Here is a 25,354-nt window from a genome sequence, read left to right as displayed (position 1 = left end):
TGTGTGCGTTTGGGGCTGGGGCTGGGGGAGGACTTGTAAGCCTCCAATCAATGGCTATACGTCGCTTTTGGTACGTGTGAATTTAAGCTGATTAAAGAATTTGCGATGGCTGCGTCAGGTCGGGGGCGTGGCTGGGTCTGGGACTGGGTCTGGGGTCGAGTCGAGAAAGATGGCAAAGAAAGAAAGCAGAAATTGATGTCTGCTTTTGGGCGCTGCCTTTAGCCTCTTTGGCCTTTATTTATGCCTTTTGTCTGTGTGCGGCTTTGTTATTGGGCTTAGTGGTGAATTTTTTAATTTGCGCCGTCTGCTTTTAGACCAGCCGCTCGCCTGTCGAAGCCAATCATCGCCGCCTCGCCCGACAAGTTCCAATCTACTGCCAAGCAATATATACAGTAGTATTTACATACATATATATTCATTGTATATTGACGCACAATATAAATTCAATTGAATTTGTCGCCTTTCGCTTTTTATTGGGCCCATGAAATGTACGCATAAACATTTCGCTGCGTACGCCCGCTAATAAGCCAGCCTCGCAAGGGCCCAGGTAGTGTTCGAGGCCCGATAATGAAATTGGCCAGCATAAATTGAGCGCCAATACAATTCAAATGCGTAATCATGCGAACTGCCAACAGCAGCAGCCCTTAACAGATATCCGCAGATATGGGTTGGAAGAGCACAGAAAAAAAAAAAGAAAAGAAAAACGAAGAGAACTGTGCACAAATGAGAAAAGTTTTTGCAGCCAACGCTGCGTATTATTATTATTAGTTTTTCGCCTCTCACACTTGGCCCGAGAAAAGTTTTGTGCCTTGCGCTTATTAGGAGCGTCGCTGCTGCTGCTGCTGCTTCTGCTCCTGCTGCTCCTGCTGCTGCTGCCGTTGTAGTAAGGGTTAGTTTCTCGCTGTCTATTCGAGCTGTTTCATACTTCATTGCTTTTCAATTTGATAAGGCGTTGTCTATAATAATCAGGCTGCCTGCGCAGCCAGAAAATGAGCCGCTCAAAGTTTTGTTGTTGCAGTTGTTGCTGTTGTTGTTATGCTATTGATAAGAAGAGCGAACCGTAAGGCGAACATTTTCACATACGCTTTCCAGCCGACTGACTGATGGATGGACTGACAGAGCAATTGTATGTCAGTTCTCTCTCTCTCTCTCTCTCTCTCTGTCTCTCTCTTGTTATCTTGCTGTCTCTGCTTTTGTTAATTTACTTTGTAATTTATCAACGCTGTTTGTTTGGGAGTGCGCGCATATTTTTATAGAGTTGATTTTTAATCTTTTGCAATCATTTTTGGGCAACAGCGCGGCGTAGGAAATGAATATTTATAAGTATGATGAATGAGGCGAGTCGGTAGGCAGGCAGCAGTCAGCTGATTTACTGATGTATGACACACGAAATACAGACACACACACACTCTCATAACACACACAGGGACAGCTCAGGATAAAGGTAAGGAAATTAATGCGCATTTAGAAACATAAATCTGTGTTGCGCTCGAGGAAATGGCACGGATTTCACAATTTATTTATAAATGAGAGAGCGAGAAAGGGCAGCAGCAAGACAGAGAGAGAGAGAGAGAGACAAAGAGTGTGTCAGTTCTTGGCCACACACAAACACCAGGCATGGCAGACCTGGCTTGAGGTACGCTGCGTATGAGTAATATTAATTTGACTTTAAGTCGCTTGCTCGCTCGTTCGCTGGCTTGGCTCAATTTGCTCGAGCTGTAGCTGTGTGTGTGTGTGTGTGTGTGTGTGTGTGTGTGTGTGTGTATGTATGTGTGCAGTTTTAAAATACGCAACGCAACGTAATGTCAACGTATGCAATTTACGTGACATCATTACGTGTTAGACAAATACAAATTACGCGTAAAAGCGAGAGACGAAGACGAAGCTGGCGACAATATGAGTTTGATAATGATGAAACATGGATGTGTGTGTGTGTGTGTGAAAGAAAGAGAATATCAAGATAAATAACTAAACGTGTGCATTCGTGTGTGTGTGTGTTTGTGTATGTGTGTGCTGAAGCAAATGAAATGAAAGTCATCAGACTCTAGATATGGCACAGAGAGAAAATTGCGTATGCGACACAGACAAAAGGCGACAAAGGACAATGTGCAACAATTTCGTTTCATTTAGAATGTGGAGAACGGGAACTGGTCAACATTCGTTGGAAATTTGATGAAATTCCAGCTCGTTTTTCTGCTTGATTTAATTTTTGCAAATAAACAAATCAAAAGAAGTGGAGGAAGAGGAAGAAGAGCGACAGCAGAGGAGCAGAGGATGCGAAATTTGTTGTGGCTGCGAATGCAAATGTCAGCGGCAAAGTTGCACTTGACTTCTGAGCTGAGCCTTCTCAAGGAAGCAATTAAACTTGTCCCTGTATAATTGCATTTGGCCTAGGCTTTTTGGCCCAAACAAAAGCCAAAGTCAAAAGTCGGCTGCTGCCGTTGAGTTGCCAAGTGCGCTGCTGAGCTGATAGCGGCCAAAAAGTTGAGCGCTTTAATTTCTTCGAAATTTCTTGGCCAAAAAGTAGCGGCAGCATCAGCAAAGGCAGTAGACAAAGCAAAGCAACAAACAAAAATGTCGACTTGATTGCGTTGCTGATGGGCCGATGGGTTGCCAGCAACGAGGCAACGAGGCATCGCAGCAGCCAGCGAGCCACACAATTGTGCGGACAGATTGCCGACGAGTTGCGACTGCTGCAGCTTGAAGTTTGAATCCCCAGCGGATTAGAAAAGTTTAAATTGTTGCCGCCAAGCGCTCGCAAAGCTCAACATACACAGAGCTCTGTGAGCTGTGCGCTGAGCGCTGAGCGTTGAGCGCTGAAAAGCTAAAGTAAAATCGAAGCAACTGGCAAATGAACGTCGAATGAATGAAGGGAGCAACGTAACGATTAGTGCTTTCATGTCCTTTGGCAAAGTTTAAAGGTCATCCGTTTGTACGGCTGTTGGCATCCTGCGTCTCTCTCTCTCTCTCTGCTAGCTCTGCCTTTGCTGCCCTGGCTCGACTCGCCTTCTGCTGATTTGACACATCAACTTTGTCAAGTTTTTGCCACAGCGACAGTCGACGGTCGACGGTCGACTCTTATGAGCAATGGCTCTGCATTTCCTTTCTCCCTCTCGCACTCTGTCCCTTGCTCTTCGTGCTGGTGTGTGTGTGTGTGTGCAGAAGCAATTTGTGCAATGGACATTTTTGGGCGCTGCGTTGCTTTGATAAGCGTTGCCAGCTTGAAAATGTCTTAAAAGATTGCGCGCAGTGCACTGACTTTTTGCGGCTGCCACCTGCCTCTGGGGCATCCTCGATTCGAGAGCAGGCTCTTTTGCGACAGCGAACGTAAACTGGAGCTTACGTAATGGGTAACGTAACGTGGGCATGGTAATAAATCTCATGGGGGCATGGTAATAAAATGGTTACAAACGTTTTCTTATGCAACGATATTGCATAAACTTTTTACGTAATTGCTTGCGTCACTTCTTACGTAGTTCCCACTGTTATGTAATTCTTTACGTTGTTTCTTACGTTATAGTTTACGTCATTCCTTGTGCCATAATATTAATTTAATATTCAATTAATTTATTTAATATTTAATATTTATAACTTCATAAGTACTGATTTTATATATTACGTAATTACGTAATTTCTTGCCTACAACATTGTTTACGTAATTCATTACGTCGTTGCAAACGTTGTTGTTTACGTCATTCTTCAGTCATTCACTTCAGAGCAGTATTGCGTATAATATGCTCGTATTATTATGAATATAATTATATGATATACTCGTATATAAGTATTCTGGAGTATTACCTACGTAATTGCTTACGTTATGTCTTGCGTAGTTGCCATTATTAACGTAATTCTTAAATTGTTTACGTAATTGCTTACGTAGTTGCTTACGTTATTGTTCACGCCATTCTTCACTTACACAACATATTGTGTATTATATACTCGTATTATATATACTATTGTATAATGTACTTATAATATAGGATAAAAATATACTTGTATGTAAGTTCTGGCGTATTTCCTACGTAATTGCTTACGTAATATCTTACGTCATTTCTTACGTCATTTCTTACGTCACTTCTAACGTCATATTTTACGCGGCTACATTTTCAGCTCCCGTAGGACCGATTTATATATTTCGTATATTATTTATGTATAGCCATTGTATAATATTCTTATAATATAGGATAATATACTCCTATGTAAGTTCTGGCGTATTTCCTACGTAATTGCTTACGTAATATCTTACATCATTGCTCACGTCACTTCTTACGTCATATTTTACGCGGCTACATTTTATATATTTCGTATATTATTTATGTATAACCATTGTATAATATTCTTATAATATAGGATAATATACTCCTATGTAAGTTCTGGCGTATTTTCTACATAATTGCTTACGTAATATCTTACGTCATTTCTTACGTCACTTCTTACGTCATATCTTACGCGGTTACATTTTCAGCTCCCATAGGACCGATTTTTAGGTACTTTAATCAGATTTATTGCTGGCTTTTGTGCTGCTATCTACACTATTCGTAACTACTGAACAAGTTTATGGCTGAAAGCGTTGTTTACGGTATATATAGGTAGATCTCCAGACCTATGCTTCCTTCTATTGCCTTAAGTAAATCTCATCAAATTGAACGAGTATTTTCTCGTCCTCCCTTAAGTAGAGTTTTCTGTTTTTAACAGTAAATTGACATTCTTTTAAAAAAGCATTTTGCTGGCTCATGCATAATGAGCTTGTCAATAAGTTTATCAATGCAAGAACTACTCGAGAAATGACCCAAAAAGAAAAAATCAAGTGCTGTGTAAATTATGCAAATCTTTGCCCATTTTTTTTTTCTCCCGTCGCTCTGTATATCAAAAGGTTGCAAGGGGCTGGGCACTTCGGAGGTGTGGAGTGAGGGGCGCAGTTTGCTGGGCTGTCAGAAACAAGCGTGAAACATGACAACAGCGGGGCAGCCCAGTAAAAACAATATGGCGCCCTGACCAGAGTCGGAGTCAGAGGTGGAGTCGGAGCGGGGCGCCCTTGTCCGGCAGCCATTGCCTGCCTTTGACAGTTCTACGTTGTTTTGCTATAACTTTTTTTTCTGTTCTCCTCGAATCACCCCACACACCGATCTCTAAACCAGTGCTGTATATTCTTTTCGAGGTGGTCTTTTTATTATTTTTGTTGTTGTTGTTGTTTTTTTGTTAAATGTCAAATTTTTGCAGACAGTTTTGACAGTTTATCGAAGCGCAAACGTAATTTCAGCTGACGTGTGTTGTAGGTGTTGAAAATAAGAAAGAAAGAACAAGAGATTTCAGTTTTGGGTTCGAGCCCGAATGCCACACACACACACACTAGGTGTGAATAAAAAGTTTCGTTGACGCTGCACTTTGGCCAAGCCAAGAAACTTAACTTACATAAGGAGCGACGGGTCAAGTTCTGGGTAGCTCTAAATGTGTTTGGCAGTAAAGTAATTATATTTCTGTGGCACCTATGGCGACTTGATTGCTGAGCGGCAAATTGAATTGCCAAATGGCAAAATAGAATTATGTATAAATGTATGTATGTATGTATGTATAGTATAGTATACAAGTTTGTTTTTAGTTACTTACCGCTGCGACTTTCATTTTCAGCTGGCTTCAGCTGTAAAGCACGGTTCATCTGCAAGAGACAGAGCAAAATGAAATGTGATGAAAAGTTTGCGCTAACGAGTTGCACTTCAGATAAAGCTTGCGCAATTGCTACTGACATACGCTTATTATTATGTTCGAGCAGTTTTAAAAGCAAGTCAACAGAAAATCCATACCCAAATTGAATTTGGCCATTTCGATGATGTAGCACTCTTCATAAACACCTACAAACAGCAGCATTTCAAGCATTTAAATGCCACTCAATATGCAAGCCCATCTTTGGCTCACTCTCTCTCTCTCATTTACTCTTTCGTTCTCTCTTTCTCTCGCTCTCTCACCATGGTAGTCTCTGCACATTTGCGCTCATTGCCTTTTACCCACGACTGGGCAGCCACATCCTGTGCCGCTTCATGCATCATTAAAGCTTAAATCTCACCCAGGCGACCCATGTCGACTGGCGGGCAACACTTAACGCCCATCCACAGTCCACAGCCATATCCTCCGACCCCGAACCGCTAGCAACCCCAAAGGTTGCCACTGACTCTGTAGCTCTGCAGCTCTACAGCACTACAGCTCGGCTACGTGTTGTGGTCACCTTTTGGGTTTATGGCAAATGAGTTATTTGGATGGTAGCCATACGAAAAATGCCATTAAAAGACGTTGAAATGAAATGCATTAAAATAAAACTTAATTGAAGGCTTTATGCCAAGCAGAGCCGAGCAAATCAATAAACCCGGACCGAAATTCGCATTTGATGATTGCTTTTTATATGAAACCAGGTGTCATTTTGTTTCGCCCCGGCCCGGTCCGATACGGCCTTAGATTGGCTCATCAGCGCTGGAGCTGCCAGTGGCCATGTTCGTGTCATTAGTACGATGAGGGACGACAGCTTGGCCAGGTTGGCCGGCTCCGGCCTGCTGCCTGTCGCATGCATATTTTATAATCAGCCATTAGTTTGCGGCAATTGAAAATGATTGAAGCTTTTAACTGCAAAATTCAATTGCTTTATAGAGAGTCTCCGCAACCTGGCCTCACCTGGCCACGCTTGGACGTCATGTCGTAAAATATTTAATGCCCTGGTTGGCGCATAGCGTTGCGCCTGAATTGTTATTGCTTGTTACCCGAAATTTTCGGGCCCGTTGGCCGGGTCTAGTAACTCTTTTTTAGTTGCTGCTAGTTGCTATAATACGGCTGCCGTGGCGCACGATCCATTAGGCGGGCGAGTAATTAAAATTGCGATTTATGCATGCGCATGAACAAGACCCCAATTTGGGCGCCCGCTTGTTTGTAATTCAATTATGTTAATGATTGGACAACATTTACCGTATTTACATTAATGCATAATGAATGAACGCAAAGGTTCGCATTGACTCCACTGGACACACACACACACACACACACTCTCTCTCTCTCTCTTTCACTCTGCTCTCGTGCCTAAATGCATCGTCAGGCTGCATATTTTTTTTTTTTTTTTTTTTTTTTTGATTGTAAAACTCGAGCTGTTGCTAAACAGTCAATGAGTGGGCTGGCTGATGGCAATTAAGTGCATTTCTCTGTCTGACCAAAGGCATGCCAGCCAGTCAGCCACGCCTGCCACGCCTCGTTGCCCACAGGCGCGCCACAATTGGCGTCGAGCATAAATTCGCTTTTGCCTTTTACTCAAAGCTCAGCTGGATAAATTAAGTGGTCGATGAACTGAAGCCTTGTTGATTTTGTATACAGCGACGCCAATGCCACCATGTTGTTGACAGTGACAGCATGCAGGACGACGATTGTTGTTCTCGTAGTTGTTGTTGTTGCTGTTGTTGCGACTAGGAGTGGGTCTGGCGATGACGCCGCAAAATTTAAACCAATGTTTAACCAAAAATGTTCATTTAGTCGCACGTACGTTGGCTACGTTGCTGCGGTCTGGCAGCTGGAGGTTTTTTGTTTTTTTTTTTTTCTGGCTAGCGGGGCCGGCGTCTGTGTGGCTGGTAAATGATTGATGTGGCCGGGGTAATAAATTGGAAAACGTTTTCCAGCTCAAGCAGCAGTATCTTGGCTCAACTCTGAGCTGCATTGCATTGCAAGTTGCTGACTGCCTGCTCCTGCTGCTGCTCCTGCTGCCTGCTCCTGCTGCCTGCTCCTGCTGCTGGCTGCTGTTGCTTTTGAATGCTTTATCAACGTCGACACCCGCAGCTGCTACGCACACAGCATGCAAAAACAACACTGAAATGCTCACATATCGAACCAGGCACACACACACACAGACACACACACTCTCACACGCACATGAGGGGTTCGAAGAGTCTATGGCATAATTGTCTGGCTTCTGTGTGCAGTTTTTCCTGCTGCATTTTTGATTGCAATCGTTGGTTAATGAACTCAATACACTCTGTCTCCCTCTCCACGCCCCCGCCAGCTCTCTGTGGGCTCTATTTGACCTCAATTTGATGTGGCTCTATGAACTGTAACAGTTTGCTTTAAGCCACAGCCTTTGCAAGCCAAAACAATTTGTTTGCTGGCTTTAAGTCAGCTCGTACTCATCAAGCATCGCTATCCCCCGCCCACCCCCCTCTCCTGCTTGTTTAGTGTTACTTAAGTGTAACAACATTGCTAAGGCATCTGAGTTGTTCTCAGCCTCTGTGGTTGCTTCATCTGCGGACGTTTGTTCGGTTTTTGGGCTGCAGGCTTTGCGTTCGCTCAGCACAAAGGCCCTGCTAATTATGGGTAGCAAAAAGGTTTCCCACTGTGTGTCAGTGTGTGTGTGTGTATTTGTGTGTATGTGTGGAAATTGGGAGCGTAATTAGCGCACATAATTTGAAATTTAAATGTAGCCAAAAATGCGCTGCGAACCCACATCTTTTGGGAAGCCTTTGAGAGTCAAAATGTTAATTAAATCTTTTGCTGGCGAGCCAAAAACAAAATAAAAAAGAAGAAGAACGAAATACAGCAACAAAAATTTCGTTTTCTTTTTTTTTTTTTTTTTTTTTTGCCTTAGCACACAATTAGCTTTATGACAAAGTGTTGAGCCGTTGACAAAGAGCGAGAGCAACTGGGACTGGGCTGTAGTCGGCGCCAGTGGGAACGTAAAACCGCAAATTTTAGCGCCTCGCCAAGTCGTGCATGATATGGCGGACTAGTCCAGGCGACGCCGCCTACGCGTATGCAATGCCAAAAACTGCCAAGTGCCAAGTGCCAACTGGCAAGTGCCAAACTGCCAAGCCAACAACAGCAACCGCTAGGGTCGCCTAGTCCATGTCTATATCTGTTTGTGTGTTTGTGTATGGGTGAGTGCATGAGCCCCACATAAACTGCGTTAGTTTATGATGACCCAGCGCCAAAGTAGGAGTTGCCCAGTCAAGCTATAAGTGCCTACATCTGCATCCCTTGCTGCAATTAGAATGCGGCGCCGTCTATTGAACCAGCCAAGTCACAACTGCCCATGCTCTTACTCTGTTTGTATCTCTCTCCATCTCTCTCTCTCTGTCTCTCACTGTCTCTGGTCAGTTGCGCTTTGTTGTTTTTATGCATTCGCCAACTCAACTACATAAAATGGAACAACGAAAATGCAATTAAAACTACGTTTTATGGCTTTGTTATGGCAGCAGCAGCAACGTCTAATACAGAGAGTGACTGTGTGCGAGGGAGAGGGAGAGAGAGAGAGAGAAAGAGAGAGAGAATCCGCCACATGAAAAGCGATTTTTATTATGCTTTCGACAAGCATGATGATGATGATGATGCTGCTGCTGCTGTTGGCAATGATCATTATCGCTGGTCTCGAATTGAGTGCGCTGCAAGTTTCTGTTGATAGAACAGTAATACTCCTCTAAGCAATGTTTGCTTATTGAAAACGCAGCTTGAGCTTCACTTTCTTTATATCGAAATTGTATAGTATATGGATTTAGTTCTTTCGAAAAATTTATCAAAAATCATCAAAGTTTTACGCAAAAGTTTTTTGTGTGCAGCTGCTGATAGAGAGTTGCGAGTTGAGAGTTGAAATTTTGTCACTGGCAAAGCCAGCAGCAGCGGCAGGAGGACTAGCGGCAGCAGGAGCAGCGACATGTTGTTGTGGAGCTGGCAGCTAAAAGCAAAGACAATGTTGCGCCTCGAGCGTGCAACAGCAAAACAAACTAACGAGCTAGCAAGCAAAACAATAGCACGAGCCCCGCCATCCATCTCACCTACGCTTAGAGCACGCTTTACTGCTGCGCCTGGCTCTGTGTGAGTGTGTGTGTGTGTGTGTGTGTGTGTGTGTGTGTGTGTGTGTGTGTGTGTGTGTGTGTGTGTGTGTGTGTGTGTGTGTCTTCTCGTAACAACCTGCCATAACTGTAGCTTAATCAAAAGTTTTTTGCACTGCGCTGTAGGGCAACGGCGACTATCAACCGCAACTAACACACCAACACACACACACACACACACTCACATACACACACTATATCATCCACATCCACATCCTTGGCATCCTTTTGATACTAATCAGTGGTGCTTCTCATGCGAGGCTGCTTTTTATGTTCATTCTCACCCATGTTGCACACGTTTGTTGTGGCTGCACTCTCTCTCTCTCTCCCTCTCTCTCTCTCCTTCTATCTCTTTTTCTCTTTAGTTTTTCTCTATATCTCTGATATATGATATATAGCAGCTGTATATAATGGTCGCCATGCTCGTGTTTGCAATTAGCAAGTGGCAATTAAAGTTGGTCTGGCTGACCAAAGATACATTGAGCCATTGGCATTGAGCGCGGCATAACTGCAATCTTTATTAATGCCATATTGTATGAGCAGACAATTGCTTGACCATTATACAGAGCGCCAGACAATAGAAGTCACCACTAGATAACAAATATTTTGTTCGATTTTTAAATTGGATTTCAACAGAAAAAAAAATGATTAAAGTTTGTTTACTTTAAAGCAAAAATCCAATAAAAATATAGAGTATATAGAAACAGCCGAATTGATGAAAACTGAAGTGAGAATGAGCACTTAATATTGGATAATAAAATATATACTATACAAAATAATTTGATTTACAATCAAAGTAAAAATGTTAATTTTGAAATCATTCGCAATATTTGTATTCTGTTTGAAATAGAAATTCTGAATATACATTTCAATTAAAATTAGTAAAATATTCCTAAGATTGGTTATCCAATTCTTAACTGTTCATTAAATACACATTATTATGTTTGTGTTTATATTATTTACACTTTTCACATATTTACATATTTTACAGTCTCGTCGTGACTACTGACAAGCACACAGCTGGCCTGAAACTCGTCTTGTGATTTTTGTTAATTCGTTAATTAAAAATTGTTACAAAGCCGCGTTAGTGGCAAAAGAAAAACTTGTACAGTGTCTTTTTATAGACACGGTGAAGACAATAATAATCTGCATTTCGCAAATTAATTAGAATAAATATTAAATAATAAAGTTGAAGTGCAATTTTTCGGTCGGGCTCCGGCCGCTTGACAGCGACCGCCTGTCAAAATCAGCTGTTCACTGGTTGGTGTCCATGGAAGTCGCACTGGCTGGTTGTTGTCCAAAGAAGGTTAACAATCAGCAGTGTTGCATATTATTGGGCAGTCGCAAATTTGGCAACAACAAATTTGTGAATCTTGCCCAGAATGGATGGAGGCTCAACTAATCAACCCCAGCTTAATATCAAGCAGGACAGGACTGAGAGGATGAGGAATATTGCTGGTGCGACGCCTGCAGAGCTGCGCACCCAACTGGCCGAAGAGCAATTAAAAGCAATGCAAGCGGCAAAAAGTAGAGTGGGTTTGGTCGCAACAAGCACAAACACCATTACTACGAGCACCCTAACATTTTCTAATGTTAGCTGCACTGCTAGCTATACTACTGGGAGCATATGTTCTACTGCCCTTGTTTCTAGCGCCGCATCTTCTTGCACAAGTGTGGCTGCTAGCCCTTCACAAAAAAAAGACTGCACTTTCCAATCTACTAAGCTGGCTGTCTCGAAGAAACATAAAAAAGCGGACAAACTGTCAAAAACAATCCGCAAAATGAACCCTGCCCAGCTTAGCGTAAATGTTGGGAGCCTAACCAAAAAGCCCTGCTGCATCCTCCTCAGCAGCTAATTATAGCAATCGCTTCGCAGCTCTGGCTGAAGAAGCCGAAGCCCTAATGGATATGGACGAAGAAGTTCAAGATAGGGAAAATGAAAGCAACCGTAATCCTGATAGAGAGGAACAGGAAAACAAAATATCTAAGCCTCCAGCTATTTGCGTGCCGCAGGTTAATAATATGATCAAATTTGAGACAGCGTTAAGTTCTGTTATTGCGGATACCGAGTATGAAATACGCACATCCAGATCTGGAATCTCGCGTATTTATACAAAAAACTCAAACGCATTTAGATCTGTCGTTGACATATTATCTAAGCAAAATTGTCAATTTTGGCATCATCAACTAAAAGAAAATACACCATATAGAGTGGTCATTAAAGACTTACACCCCAACGTCTCAAAACATCGAATTGAACGCGCTTTTACTGATCGGAACCTCACAGTACTGAACATCTACTGTCCCAGGAAACGAGACTGGCGCAATATTGAGATCAATGAAGAGGATGATGACGAATTGAATGAAGCTAAAACAAGACAAAGCATGTTCTTTGTTAATTTACAGAAGACGCCAAATGTTGCAGAGGCTTTTAAAATAACTCATATTGGAACGCACAGAGTTACAATATTAAAAGCAAAACACAACAGGGAAATAGTCCAGTGCTTCAGATGCCAAGACTACGGACACACGAAAAATTATTGCCTCAAAAACCCAGTTTGTGGTAAATGCTCAGGTGACCATTTTACTGGCTCCGAGAACTGCCAGCTAAAGTCTAGTGAGACCTCCATATGTGCCAATTGTGGAGACAACCACATTTCCAGCTTTAAAAGCTGCACAGTCAGAGTCAAGCTAAGCAAAAAGCTAAAGCCTGATGCAAGATTGCCCAAACATGGACTTCCAAACAATAACAATCATGCAGACATTCAGAATTCTAGAGCGCAGTTTATTTCAAACGCCACTGTTCAGAGAGGCTTTTCTTATGCGGATAACTTCAGGCCCAAAGTAAATCAGCAAAATATTACCAGAACACAAGTGTCTAGGTCAAATGACAATGCTGATGACCGAGAATACGACAGCAAATTTATCCTTTTAGAAAAGGCAATATCAGATCTAAATTCAAGAATGGATCAAATGTTCAAACTTATCCAGGAAACAATGGAAGCAAACAAAGCCTTTCGTGTCCTGGTTCAGAAGCTCATTTTAAAATGATCAATTCGAGTTTAAAAATCGGATTGTGGAACGCAAGAGGATTGGTTAAAAGCAATGACGAGCTGAGACTTTTCCTTGATGCTAAATCAATTGATGTGATGTTGGTCACGGAGACACACATGCGCCCAGGCCTTAAAATTTATACACCTGGATACAACCAATACTACGCAAATCACCCCAGTGGTACAGCGAAAGGCGGATCTGCTGTGCTGATAAAATCTAACATTGTTCATGACATCACTGAACCCATTTCAAATAATAATATTCAATCGGCTAGTTTGAGTTTGATGACAAACATCGGAAGCGTCATAATATCATCAATCTATCTTCCTCCTAACGAGCCCTGGAGTGAAAATGATTTTAAGGTACTACTTCAGTCCCTGGGAAACCGGTTCATTGCAGGAGGAGACTTTAATGCAAAACACCAATGGTGGGGAAATTCACGGAGTTGTTATCGTGGAAAACGGCTGCAAGAGGCCATCGCAAGTGGTACTTGGCAAGTCCTAGCAACCGGAAAACCAACTTTTTATTCATTCAACACCCTGCTTACTCCCTCTGCACTCGACTTTTTCATATATAATGGGTTCGCCACTAACAAGCTATCTGTCCAGCTGCATCATGAGCTTTCGTCGGATCATTTGCCGGTCGTAGCGACTTTGCATCAATCACCACAGCTTAGACCAATGAGGCAATACATCCTTGCACCTGGAGCTCGCATTAATGAATTTAGGACAAACTTAGAGAGCAGAATTCATCTAAACACTCAAATAGATAGCGCGGCTGACGTAGAAGATGCGATTACACTGTTTATGCGAAACATATCTTTGGCTGCATCATACGCGACCCCAGAATATGTACGTCATACAAGACAGCATCATATGGTTATGCTGCCCCCAAATGCTGCTGCTTTATTGCGAATGAAGAGAAGGCTGAGGAAAGAGTATGTGCGAACGGGAGATATACGCGTCCACCAAATTTATAAAAGAATCTCCAATCGCGTACAAAAAGTACTCGCTAAAATCAAGCAATGCAGTATCGATCAAATGCTGGAAAATGCTGGCTCGGATGCGTCTTCCAACTACTCCCTTTGGAAGCTCACAAGTCGTTTTAAAAAAATTGCAGCTCCAAAAGTACCGATTAAGGATACGGCAGGTAGATGGTGTTACTCCAGCCAGCAAAAAGCTGATACATTTGCAGACAGCCTACAACAGCGATTCATGCCGTTCAACTACACCGACGATGCTACGCGAAGAACTGTTGAGCTGCAGCTGGATATGCCGTTCCAGATGACTCTGCCTGTACGGCCTGTCACACTGGAGGAAGTAGTAAATATTATTAAAAATCTGAGGGTTAAAAAATCTCCTGGAGAGGATAAGCTGGATAACAGAACACTGAAGCTCCTACCCAAAAAAGCTCTCCTATTTATAGTGCTGATCCTAAACAGTATGCTCAGGCTGGGACACTTCCCAAACATCTGGAAGACAGCGCAAATAAAAATGATCCCAAAGCCTGGAAAGAGTCCTAGTGAAGTAGATGGGTATAGGCCAATAAGTCTTCTTCCTGCCTTAGGAAAGATGGCCGAAAGAGTAATCCTTGACCGGATCCTGCAACTTGAAGCAGTCAAACAAAGAATCCCAAACTGGCAATTTGGATTCAGGAGAGGTCATGGTACTCCGGAGCAGCTTCACCGAGTGGTCAATTTTATCCTGGACGCTTTTGAACACAAGAAGTATGCAGTTGCTGTCTTTATGGACATAAGGCAAGCGTTTGACAGAGTCTGGCATGACGGACTACTATTCAAACTTAGAAGCGTTCTCACTCCACAATTGTACCAGATTGTCAGCAGCTTTCTGCGAGATAGAAGCTTTAGGGTTGATGTTGATGGTATTAAATCGTCAAAAAGACCAATATGTGCAGGCGTGCCTCAAGGTAGCGTTCTCGGCCCTACCTTGTATACTCTGTTCACAGCCGATATGCCCTCACATAGCGACATCACAGGAGTAAACCGGAACAATGTACTGATAGCCACGTATGCCGACGATACAGCCGTACTGACAAGTAGTACCTGCATCAATAAAGCTACAGAGTCGTTGCAGCAGTATGTGAGCAGTTTTGAAGACTGGGCGTGCAAATGGAACATTGGAATTAACGGGAGCAAATGCGCAAACGTTACATTTACCACAAGGCCTTTAAACTGTGGTCGCATTAGCATGCAGGGTTCAACACTACCGCACAAAAGAAGCCACAAATATCTGGGCGTAGTGTTAGATAGAAGGCTTACATTTAATATGCACACCACGATGGTCAAAAAGTCTGTTTTGTCCAAAAGCGCAAAGATGTCATGGCTTCTTAAGCCGGCCAATAAATTGTCACTATACAATAAAGTGACAATTTATAAAGCAATACTCAGCCCCATATGGAGATATGCGCTTCAAATCTATGGGATTGCGGCAAAAACAAATCTCAATAAAATAAGAGTTGCACAAGCAAAAATCCTCCGGCAAATTTGCAATGCTCCCTGGTATATGCGTACCAGGGACATTGAAAAAGATCTCAGGGTCCCCAAAGTTGGAGACGTTATGCAAAAGGTAGCTGCTAGCTACCTTGCAAGACTCGAAGGCCACCCAAACCCTTTGGCAAGAAGACTTAAGAAAGCAGCCAGAAAAAGAAGACTGAAGAAGTGCCATCCACAGGACCTCCCTGCGAGGTTCCTATAAAAATGTATCAAGTCAAATTGCATGTGATTTACGTAAAAATTGTTATTGTTTGTTGATGTTTTTGTTAATTGTTATATTGTTATTGTTATGAAATTTCTGTAGTGTGTACTGTAAATAATTGTGTCTTTATGTTCAACTTGTTAAGCTGCCAATTAGGTAGTAAAAAGCCTGTTTAAATAAAATAAAAAAAAAAAAAAAAAAAAAAAAAAAAAAAAAAAAAAAAAAAAAACATATTTTAATGCGCGCTCAAAAGTATGCTATAAAATTTGTTTCTTCGCTTGCAGCTTTCTCCTTGGCGCAAATACGATGTATTTATTGAGGTTAATATTTTAAAACATACCTAAACACACACCCTCACACACAGCACACACACACAGGCATGCCTATTATGCCAGCGAAATCAATATTATTTTATGCCCGTCTCGAATGACAGCCCACATGTGGCCAAAATCTTGTCACTCTGCTATGGGCGCCAACGAATACATTCATTCCAGCTCTGTGTCTTCCGGCTTGTTTAGCTAATTCGTGGGCTTCTATAAATACATGTATGTGTATACATACAGCTCTGTCCAAGCTAGGCTAATAAATTAAACGAACTAATGTTTTGTCAGACGCCGTCGTGTCGAATGGCCTCTAATTAATGGCAAACCTTTCAAGGGGCTACACCTTGCTTTTGCTGGGGCCCGGGGGAGAGTATTTCGATATGTTTCTGGACAGCCCAGTCATTAGCATGCGTTAAAATGCCGTTAAATGTGTAACGGAAACTCGACGCAAGGACATGCCATATAAATTTTCCGTTTTCCTTCGTTTCACATTTTATTTTTTTATTTTTACATTTTCACATTTTGTTTGCTGCTTCGTCGCTTCGCATAATAAAAATGTCATAAATATTTTTCTTTATTTATTTTTTTTCGGCCTGCTGTGTTAATTTTTTCTAATTGTCTAAAATTTAGATAATTACATGCCATTAATTATTTACATAATAACATTTTTTCGTCATCTTCTGCCATATTTTCACTTCTTTTTCTATTTTTTCTTTTTGACAATTTTGTGGTTGACTTGGCCTAGCCATGCGTACATATATAGTATATCCAATATATTGCTGCTATATGCGGGGCGTAAAATTAAATTTACATAATTTATGACTTACTCAGCTCAAAAGTGTGCCAGTGTGTGTGTGCGAGTGTGTGTGTGCGAGTGTGTGTGTGTTTGCGGCATGTGCCGTGTTGCATAATTTTAGGCATTTTTATTGTGGCGTAAAATTTGAATTATGAATAGGAATACACACACACACGCACACAGACACATAAACTGTTTGCTGCTTTGGATATACGTATATATATACGGTTTTTTTTATCCGTGTTAGGGTTACATTCAGGGGTTATTAGTAATTTATTTGCATATTTTGAGGAGCGGGCGCTGTGGGCGCAGCAGGCAGCAGGCAGTCGAGCTGATGGACACGCCTGGAGCTGCCGCTGGCATTCGAGTGTTTGGTTTTTAGGTGTGTGTGTGTGTGTGTGTGTGTGTGTGTCTTTTGTGTCAACTTGGTCGGGCACAAAAGTCAGTCAAGTGTCGTTTTCGGAAGACATAAATTTTGAGCCGGGTGGGCGGAGTGTGAGTGCTTGTAGCACAGGACAGGTGTCCTGGATGAAGGCAAGTATAATTGAATAGCGGAAAAGGTTTCACATGGATTTCAAATGACGTCTGCCCGTGGGCCACAATGAAGCCAAAGCCAACTGAAGCACATGAAATGAGCTTAGATGATTTTATTGCTGAATAGATTCATGTGCTACACTCACACACACACACACACACACACAGCGAACGAAAGAAATAAAGAAGGAAAGAAGTGATATAAAAGGTGGCTTAAGCACATAATACAGATATACAGGCCATGAAAAGCTTCAATTATAAAATACATAAATGCATATATACAGATATACAGATATAATTTTAAATGAGGCACGCTTTAAGCTCTGCTTGACGGCAAATTTATGAGCCTCTATCGATTATTTGGCCGATATTATTTAAGGAATATCATTTCGGCCCGTCATGCTAGGCAAACATTTCAAGCATGCGTGGCGGGAGTGTCTCGAGGGCTGAGCATTGATTGGTTGTTGCCTAGTCAAAGCGACGTTTAAAGCATACCTTGTCCCGAGCTGAAGCCCACTCAAAGCGGCTTATATAATGGCCAATACAACATTTTTGTTGCATACCAACGGGCGCACGCAAGAAATGCTTATAAATTACATAAGCCAAGAGACAGAGCAGGGAGAGACAGAGCGAGAGGGGTGCTGAGGCAGAGCGAAAGGGATGGCATGCCAGCCGGCTGCTGTGCCTGCTCCAACAAAGCACTCAACTGTGAAAATGTCTGTTAAGGCCAACACACACGCACAGCCTCCACTCATGTGTGTCCTATATAGGGCTACCTTGCTGTCAACAGGATGACAGTTCATATAGTATATGGACATATCTATATATCTATATATCTATATGTATATATGTATATATGTATATATGTATATATACATATATGTATAGCCCTGCCTTCAACTGTCAATTGAGTTGGCATGTTGGCAGTCTCTTGACTTATGTTCAATATGGAATGCGCATAAGCACACACACAGATACACCAACACACACAAACATATTGCCTAGTCAGCCCAAGCTGTAGGCGCCTTTCTAATGCCTGGCACGTATTTTAATTGATTTGTGCGCACAGCTGAAGCAGCTCATTACATGACCAAAAGCAGGGCTACAAATTGAAAAGAATAAACATAAAAACAGACAGAGAGCGAGTGTGAGAGAGAGAGAGAGAGAGGAGAGGGGAGAGAGTAGGAAATCACTTTCAACAACGTTTCACAGGCATTGCAAACAAACAAACAACGAGTCAAACGAGTGAAAGAGCTGGCCGTGGCCAAAGGATAGCCGTGGCATCATCATCCTCCTCCTCGTCGTCGTCGTCGTCGTCATCGTCGTCTATTTGCTCAACGAGTTTGATGTCTGATGATGATGCTCCATTTATTATTAACTTGAAATGATTTTCGGGCTGGCCGCGTGGAGGTGACGACGCAGCGATTGAATGCACGACTGCATCAAATGGCAACTGTGCGCGTTCTCTCTCTCTACCTCTCTCCCTCCCTCCGTCTCTCTCTCCCTCTCTATCTGTAGATGTATCATTGCTAGAGTATCTCTCTCTCTACGTGTGTGTAAACACGTGTGAGTTCAATTGGAAAATCGTGTGCTGCATACGCCGCTTCTTCTTCTTGCTGTTGCTGTTGTTGTTGTTGCTGTTGTTGTTTTTGTAAACAGCATCGCGCACATACTATATCTCAGCGCAATTCGAGCCTGTGCGCCAGTGTGTACACACTTTAAGCTATATTCGCGCTGTTTATACACAGCTGCAGCTGCAGAAATTTACGTGCGCTTAATATTTAAATTTAAGCCGCATTGAATTATATGTGAAGCGCTGCGATTGCTGCTGCTGCCATTCGATGCGCGAAGATTGAGGAAATTGCAAGAAATTTTAATAGAGCTGAAAGTGAAGCGAACTGATGAGAGAAATAGTGATAGATGGAATAGCAGTAAGTAAGCAAGGTAAGTTTCTATTTTGGTTAATGTAACTTCATAGCAGTTCTAATGGAATGGATCTTGGCCAGGCTGCATGCTGATGTTGATTACGTTCTGGCAAATATTCTAAATTTTCCAAGAAAAAATTTTCTTCCTCAAGTTCTCCATAGAAGCTCAAGCAAACATTAAAAAAAAAAAATAAATAAATAAAAAAAATTTAAAATATTTATTTTTCTTTTATTTATTTTTACATTTCTTATTCAAAAATTTAGTAGCTACGTGTTATCTATAATACGTATATATACTCCCATCAAAATAGCTTTTCTCTGGTTTTTTTAGCCTACATTTGCATGTCCGCTCAAATTTCATTTATCCAAGAGCTTAGACACTCACATTCCAGAAGAGTTTAACAGCATGCATTGCTTATTGGTATTTATTCAAATTATAACAGTCTCTTTACACGTTTTCTATCTCCTGACAATTTTTGTATCCCCCTTTTTTTTTGGGGCAGATGCATAAATTTAGAGTGTATGCACCCATGAAAACCCAGAAAGTGATAAAGAGTGCGAGAGAGAGAGAGAGAGAGGGAGAGAGAGGGAGATGAGAATGCTTAACTTTAGCTACGGCCGTTTGTCAGCTTTAGCCACTTGACAGTCGCCCCGAGGCTGTGCTGAACTCCAGGACTCCTCCCCCGAGCCTTGCAAATTTATGCACACATCCCCGCTCCAGCAGCCAAAGTCCTTAGCTCTTTGCCATTTAGCCAACCCCAAGTGCAATCTGCTTTGGTCTCTCCGTCTCTCGCCCCATCTGCCATATATCAAAGTAACGCCAAATGAAAAGCGACAGTCGAGCAGTCGAGCAGTCGAGAGTCAAGCATTGCTGCCGCCTGGCTTGCAATTTATAAATTGCAAACAAACAAAAAAAAAAAAAAAAAAAAAAAAAAAAAAAGAAGCAAGAAATGGGAAAGAAAAGGAAATGAAACAAAAGGACAACATTTGCTTATATTTTATGCAATATGCCAACCGCGTTTTATTAAGCAAATTACGAGAGACGAGCAAATCTCGACACGGCGTCCCCTCAAGTCCTACTTATGACCTTGGCAAACAGCCTAACGCGCATTCTCTTAAGCAATTTGGCAAACAGACTCCACTCGACTCGACTCGACTCGACTCGACAGAGACTCGCAGCTCTTAACGCACATTTTCATATATAAATTATTAATTTTGTATGCCCAACCACACACACACACACACACATGCACACACAGGAGTCGGCAGGCAGGAGTCTCGTGTAGGCAATGGCGAGTAAAATGCATTTTGTGCTCCATTAAATAATAAAAGCAAACGTGGCAGATAGCAGCCGCCAGATAGCGGCCCATATACGACGCTGTATACACAATAAAAATCTTACACGAAGCGCATAAAAATAAAGCAGAGCAGAGCAGAGAAAAAGAAAAGAGAAGAGGAGCAGCAAAAGGAACGACTTGAATCTCAGGTCTCATGACTTGGCTGCTTATCTAAGTCGACCTCCCCCAGAAAAAAAACCCCATTGTGATTTTTAAGTTGTGTGTACGTGTGTGCGAGTGTGTGTGTGTGTGTGTTTGTGTGTGTGGGCGAGAGTGCATAAATAAGTAAAGAAATGCCTGTCGCTTAAGATTACAGAGCAAATAAGCAGCGTCGAGGACATTTGAATGTTGCTACCGACACGCACTTACTTATTCATAGTCAGGTCTGTTGGCTGGCCCCCGCCTCGAGCCGGTATAAAAATCAGCATAAACGGCAATTGTTATGGCCTGTGAATGGAACACCGTGCAGTTTGTGAGCTGAGTGCGGGCCCACAAATCAATGACACAGACAACTGCCAGAGCTGCCAGTCAAAGAGAGCCAAAGACTCAAAGAGTCGACAGAGCTAGACGGCCAACACTTTAATTTAGTTATGAATTACCAAAAAAGGACTTGACTCAATAATATTCGAGCAGCACTTAACAGACAAGACTTGACTGCTCTAAGAGTGTGTGTGTGTGTGTGAAGGGCTGTAAGGGCGCCTACACGCACGTGTCCTTGTCAATGACAAGGGAAATTTTACAACTTTCAAGTTTAATTTGCCAAAAGTAGCAATCAAGCAGGAGGCGGCAGGCGGCAGGCGGCAGGCAGCAGGGGGCAAAAACAGAAATAACAACAAGGGTTGATTTTTTAAGTGTGCGTGTGTGTGTGTGTGTGAGTGAGAGTGTGTAACCCTTTCGACCTAATTGCATGGAAGTTGTTACGCTGCCAGTTAAATTGTAAAAATTAAAATGTATAAAATGTATATAATTTATATTAAACCAAGAGCTAGAGAGAGAGAGTGAGAGGGGGAGTGAGAGAGCTGCTGTGTCAGTCATTCAGGCAGGCCGTCAGTCAGCCATTCACTCATTCAGTTGGAACGCTGCCTGTTTTATGAGGTGTTAAGTGGGCTTAAATTAAAAGTCGTGTCGAGATGCGGGGTTGCTGCACTAAATGTGTTGAAATGTTTGCGTATTTGTTCAAGTTATGGCAAAATACCAAGAGAAACAAGTGAGTGTGTGTGTGTGTGCGTGTGTGTGTGTGTGTGTGGCACTTGAGCGCTGAGCTTGTGAACCCCTGAACTGACAAACGACCTCTCCCAGCTCAACCCAAACTCTCTGCCCACCTCTCTCGATCTGGCTTGTTGTTTCATTAGCGCCCTAAGGGCAGAGTGAGAGATAGAGAGTGGGGAAGACAGAGAGAGCAGGCGGAAAAACTTGATTTTCGTTTGCTTTTGCTTCTGCTTCGTCTTCCTTAAGTTATTCACATGTGAGTTATAAATTTATTTTTAATAAACTTTTGTAGAGCAACGATATGAGTGAGTCGTGTGGGCGTGGCTGGGCCACCTATGAGAAGGTAGCATTTGCTTGATTGTACGCAAACATTTGGTTATGTCATCATTGGCCCAGAGACAGTCCATGATAAGGCCATTTAAGGTAGCACTTAATCTGATTATCACGCCCGGTCACTTTCAGCCGCTGACCTCAGGCAGCAGAGATAAGAAATCTCGGATAGTTAAGGCTCAGGCCGAGTGTTACCTTTACAGGGGCACACGCTGCATATTCTCACAGGCAATTACGACTGCATAATAGACACTTCCCCACTTGGCGAGGAGCGCGGGCCAACACGTGCTCGTATTTTGTGCCAACGACAGCCAAATTGCTTATTAAAATAATAATATGGCCAAAAATTAAACATCGAACTGCAACCCTCGAGGGGGCAGACAAAAGCCACCCTGCACATGTACAAACTCTCAGCTGATAATGAAAACATTCAAGCACACACACACACACAGGCACACACACACACAATTACACAAAAGGGATACAAGCTGAGCTAAATGAAAATCTGGGGACTAGTCAAATTTTATGGGCACATAAAACGCGGCGCGTCTTAAACTTTAAAAACACGGAAACAAGTCAAGCAGAAGGCAGACAGAACGACAGACAGAGAGACAGACAGACAGACTTTGGCCTATGCTTTGATCATAAAATGCAAGTTTTTCGGCAGGACACGAACTATCGACCCAAAAGGACAAAACGCCTAACCAAATGAAAAGCAAATTAATACAGAGAACCTCGGGACGCAATTTATTGACAGTCGAAGTTTGTCAGAGATCAAAAGATGCTCATGGAATTTGCACAGGCTGTGGCAGGGGGCGGTGGGTGTGTGCAAAATGGACATGTACCAATTTTCTATATATAACAGCCTGCTTGTGTGTGTGTGTGTGTGTGTGTGTGTGTGTGCGAGCAAGCAATAAAATAAATGACAATGAATGACTGAGCAAATGAATAAATGAGAGAACATTTTTGCTTTGAAATTCAAATTTCAAAAGTTGTCATGACATTGTGTTTATGACAGCGAGTGTGAGAAAGAGATACGGGCAGCCTGCTCTCTCTCTCTCTCTCTCTCTCTCTCTCTCTCTCTCTCCTTGCTCGCTTGCCTACATTTGTCTATCTCTTTTTGTTTTATACTTTATTTGGCTGCATATTTAAAATTGAATATTTGCACGCCTTGAGCATTTCAGATTACAAAGATCTACTTTACTTGTGCACACACAAACAAACATCTCTCTCTCTCTCTCTGAGTGTGTGTGTGTGTGTTGTCATTTGCATGCATTAGATGCGTTTCTGCTATTTGCTCTGCTCAAAGCCATTTTGAGCGGTTTATTTTTTGTGTGCGCAAAATGAATTTGCCAAGTGCTGAACTTTTTGCTCTTAAAGCCAATGCGAATATGAGTTTTCTTTCTGTTTTTAGCTAAATGAAAGTGAGCGAAGATGTAGGTAGGTTCTGTTAGGGCATTTGAGTGCTATATACAGCAATAAGTAATAAGAGTTAATAAGAGCGGCATTTCAATTAGATATGTAAGAGCAGCTTTTGCAGGGGGAGCTGTAAGATAGGGAATGCTGCTTACTAAGTGCTCGCTCTACCTGTGCTCCCTCTCTCTCTCTTCCACACTCTCTTTTGCTATATGTCTATTACCACCTCTTGGAGCTCCAATATTTCTGAAGCTCAATATCTCACACTGATATCTCTCTTACACTGACTCTCTCATGTACCCACAGCCCCAGAGTCTCTTCCTAGGCGATAAACAATTTGTGTTGCTTAATTGGGAATTCCAATGAGTAGCGCGAATTCATCTAATACATTTTCATTTAAGCGCAGCTGCCCGCACTTGACTATGCTAAACAGTTCCCTTTCCACCTTAAGCCACGTTAAATTTTTATTTGTTTTTTTTTTTTTTTTTTTAATTTTGTCTGCTGTCGAAAGTCAATTGAAGTTGAAATGAGAATTGAAATGGCTAGCAATTAAAGATGATGACGCCTCCTGCACTCGAGACCGGATGTAGACTCTGCTCTCTGTCTCTCTCTCTCTCTCTCTCTCTCTCTCTCTCTCTCTCTCTCTCACTCCCTCTCTCTGTTTGCCCACAGGCTCGAAACACTTTGCATAACATTAAGCTGCGTCGATTCATTTTTTGTTGTTGATTTTCATTATTTATTTTTTTGTTTTTTCGTGTTTTTTTTTTTTTATTCTCTGTGGTCGACCGCAGCGCCATAAAATATGCACCCGGCGCTTGCTGAAATTTCACACAGCAAAGTAAAAGCCGACGCTGAAGTATGCAAAATGTGTAGAGAGCGCGGCACAGAGAGCAAAGCGCCTAAAAGCATATTTCAATTAAGCTATCACCTTGAATTATTCTCAGGCCTCAGCTTTAGCCAGGCAGCCACCCATGCGACGCCTAAAAAGCAGCCCACAGTATGTTGTCTTCTCCCGGGGTTCCGTCTCTTTTTTTTTATTTTTATTTTTAATTTTAATGTTTTCATTCAGCAGAGCAGCGACAGCGGCGGCAGCAGCGACAGCAGCAGCGGCAGCGGCAGAGTGCGCTCGCAGAACGGTAAAACCGCTCGTCAAAATTTGCATTTAAATGAGGCGCAGAGGCGACTGACGGACGGGCACCAAATACAAACAGACACACTCACACACACACACATACATGTGTATATATGTTAACTTTTTTTTTGGCTGTCTTGCGACTGGGGTGAAATTTTTATGATTGCGGTGACTGCCAAATTGTCAGTGGTTGAGCGTGAGTTTTCCGGAGGGGAGGGGGAGGGGCGACGAGTTTGGGAATTGAACGTGGGTGGGGTGATGTGGCTTGGCCGTTGGGGGTTGGGGCTGGGGTTGGGTTGGGGATGTGTGTGCTTGCGCCTGACTGCATAAAATGTAAATATTCATTAATATATGTGTAAGCATTTGAGTGTATCTGTATGTGTGCACGGGTCAAAGCACCCCCACACACACACACGCACACCCACTCAATCAAAGGCAAAGAAACAAGGCTGTTAATAAGTTGCCAGCGAATCGAATTAGAAAATGCTCATAATGAGTGCTAAAAATATTTTGCATAAATATTTTTTATTTTTGATTTTTCTATAAATATATAAAATTCTTTAATATACACTCTTTAATTAAGACTCTGAGAATTCGCATAAGCTCAAACAAGCCTCCATTTTATTTATGGCATTTGTACCTTTTCATATTTGGCATCTTAATTAACAAAAATTTGGCTGAAGTCTGGCATGGCGCAGGCATTGCCTGGCTTTGGGGCATGCAAAAAATTACAATTAAA

At 42.2% G+C, this 25,354-nt stretch overlaps 1 protein-coding gene across 42 annotated transcripts in view; it reads right to left on the bottom strand.

Moving 5' to 3' along the window:
• Positions 1 to 25,354, bottom strand: part of LOC6581992 (CUGBP Elav-like family member 4) — a 326,873-nt gene that overhangs the window by 117,137 nt on the left and 184,382 nt on the right. For all 42 annotated transcript variants that reach the window (XM_015162225.3, XM_032730841.2, XM_044010242.1 and 39 more), the window contains one exon: positions 5,608 to 5,656. In XM_015162225.3, the coding sequence (XP_015017711.1) occupies positions 5,608 to 5,656 (49 nt within the window). The remainder of the gene's footprint in view (positions 1 to 5,607; positions 5,657 to 25,354) is intronic.

Source organism: Drosophila mojavensis, unplaced genomic scaffold (genome assembly GCF_018153725.1).
Source record: "Drosophila mojavensis isolate 15081-1352.22 unplaced genomic scaffold, ASM1815372v1 contig_74, whole genome shotgun sequence".
In the NCBI taxonomy this organism is placed as follows: Eukaryota; Metazoa; Arthropoda; class Insecta; order Diptera; family Drosophilidae; genus Drosophila; species Drosophila mojavensis.
This window is presented reverse-complemented; position numbering and strand designations above follow the sequence as displayed.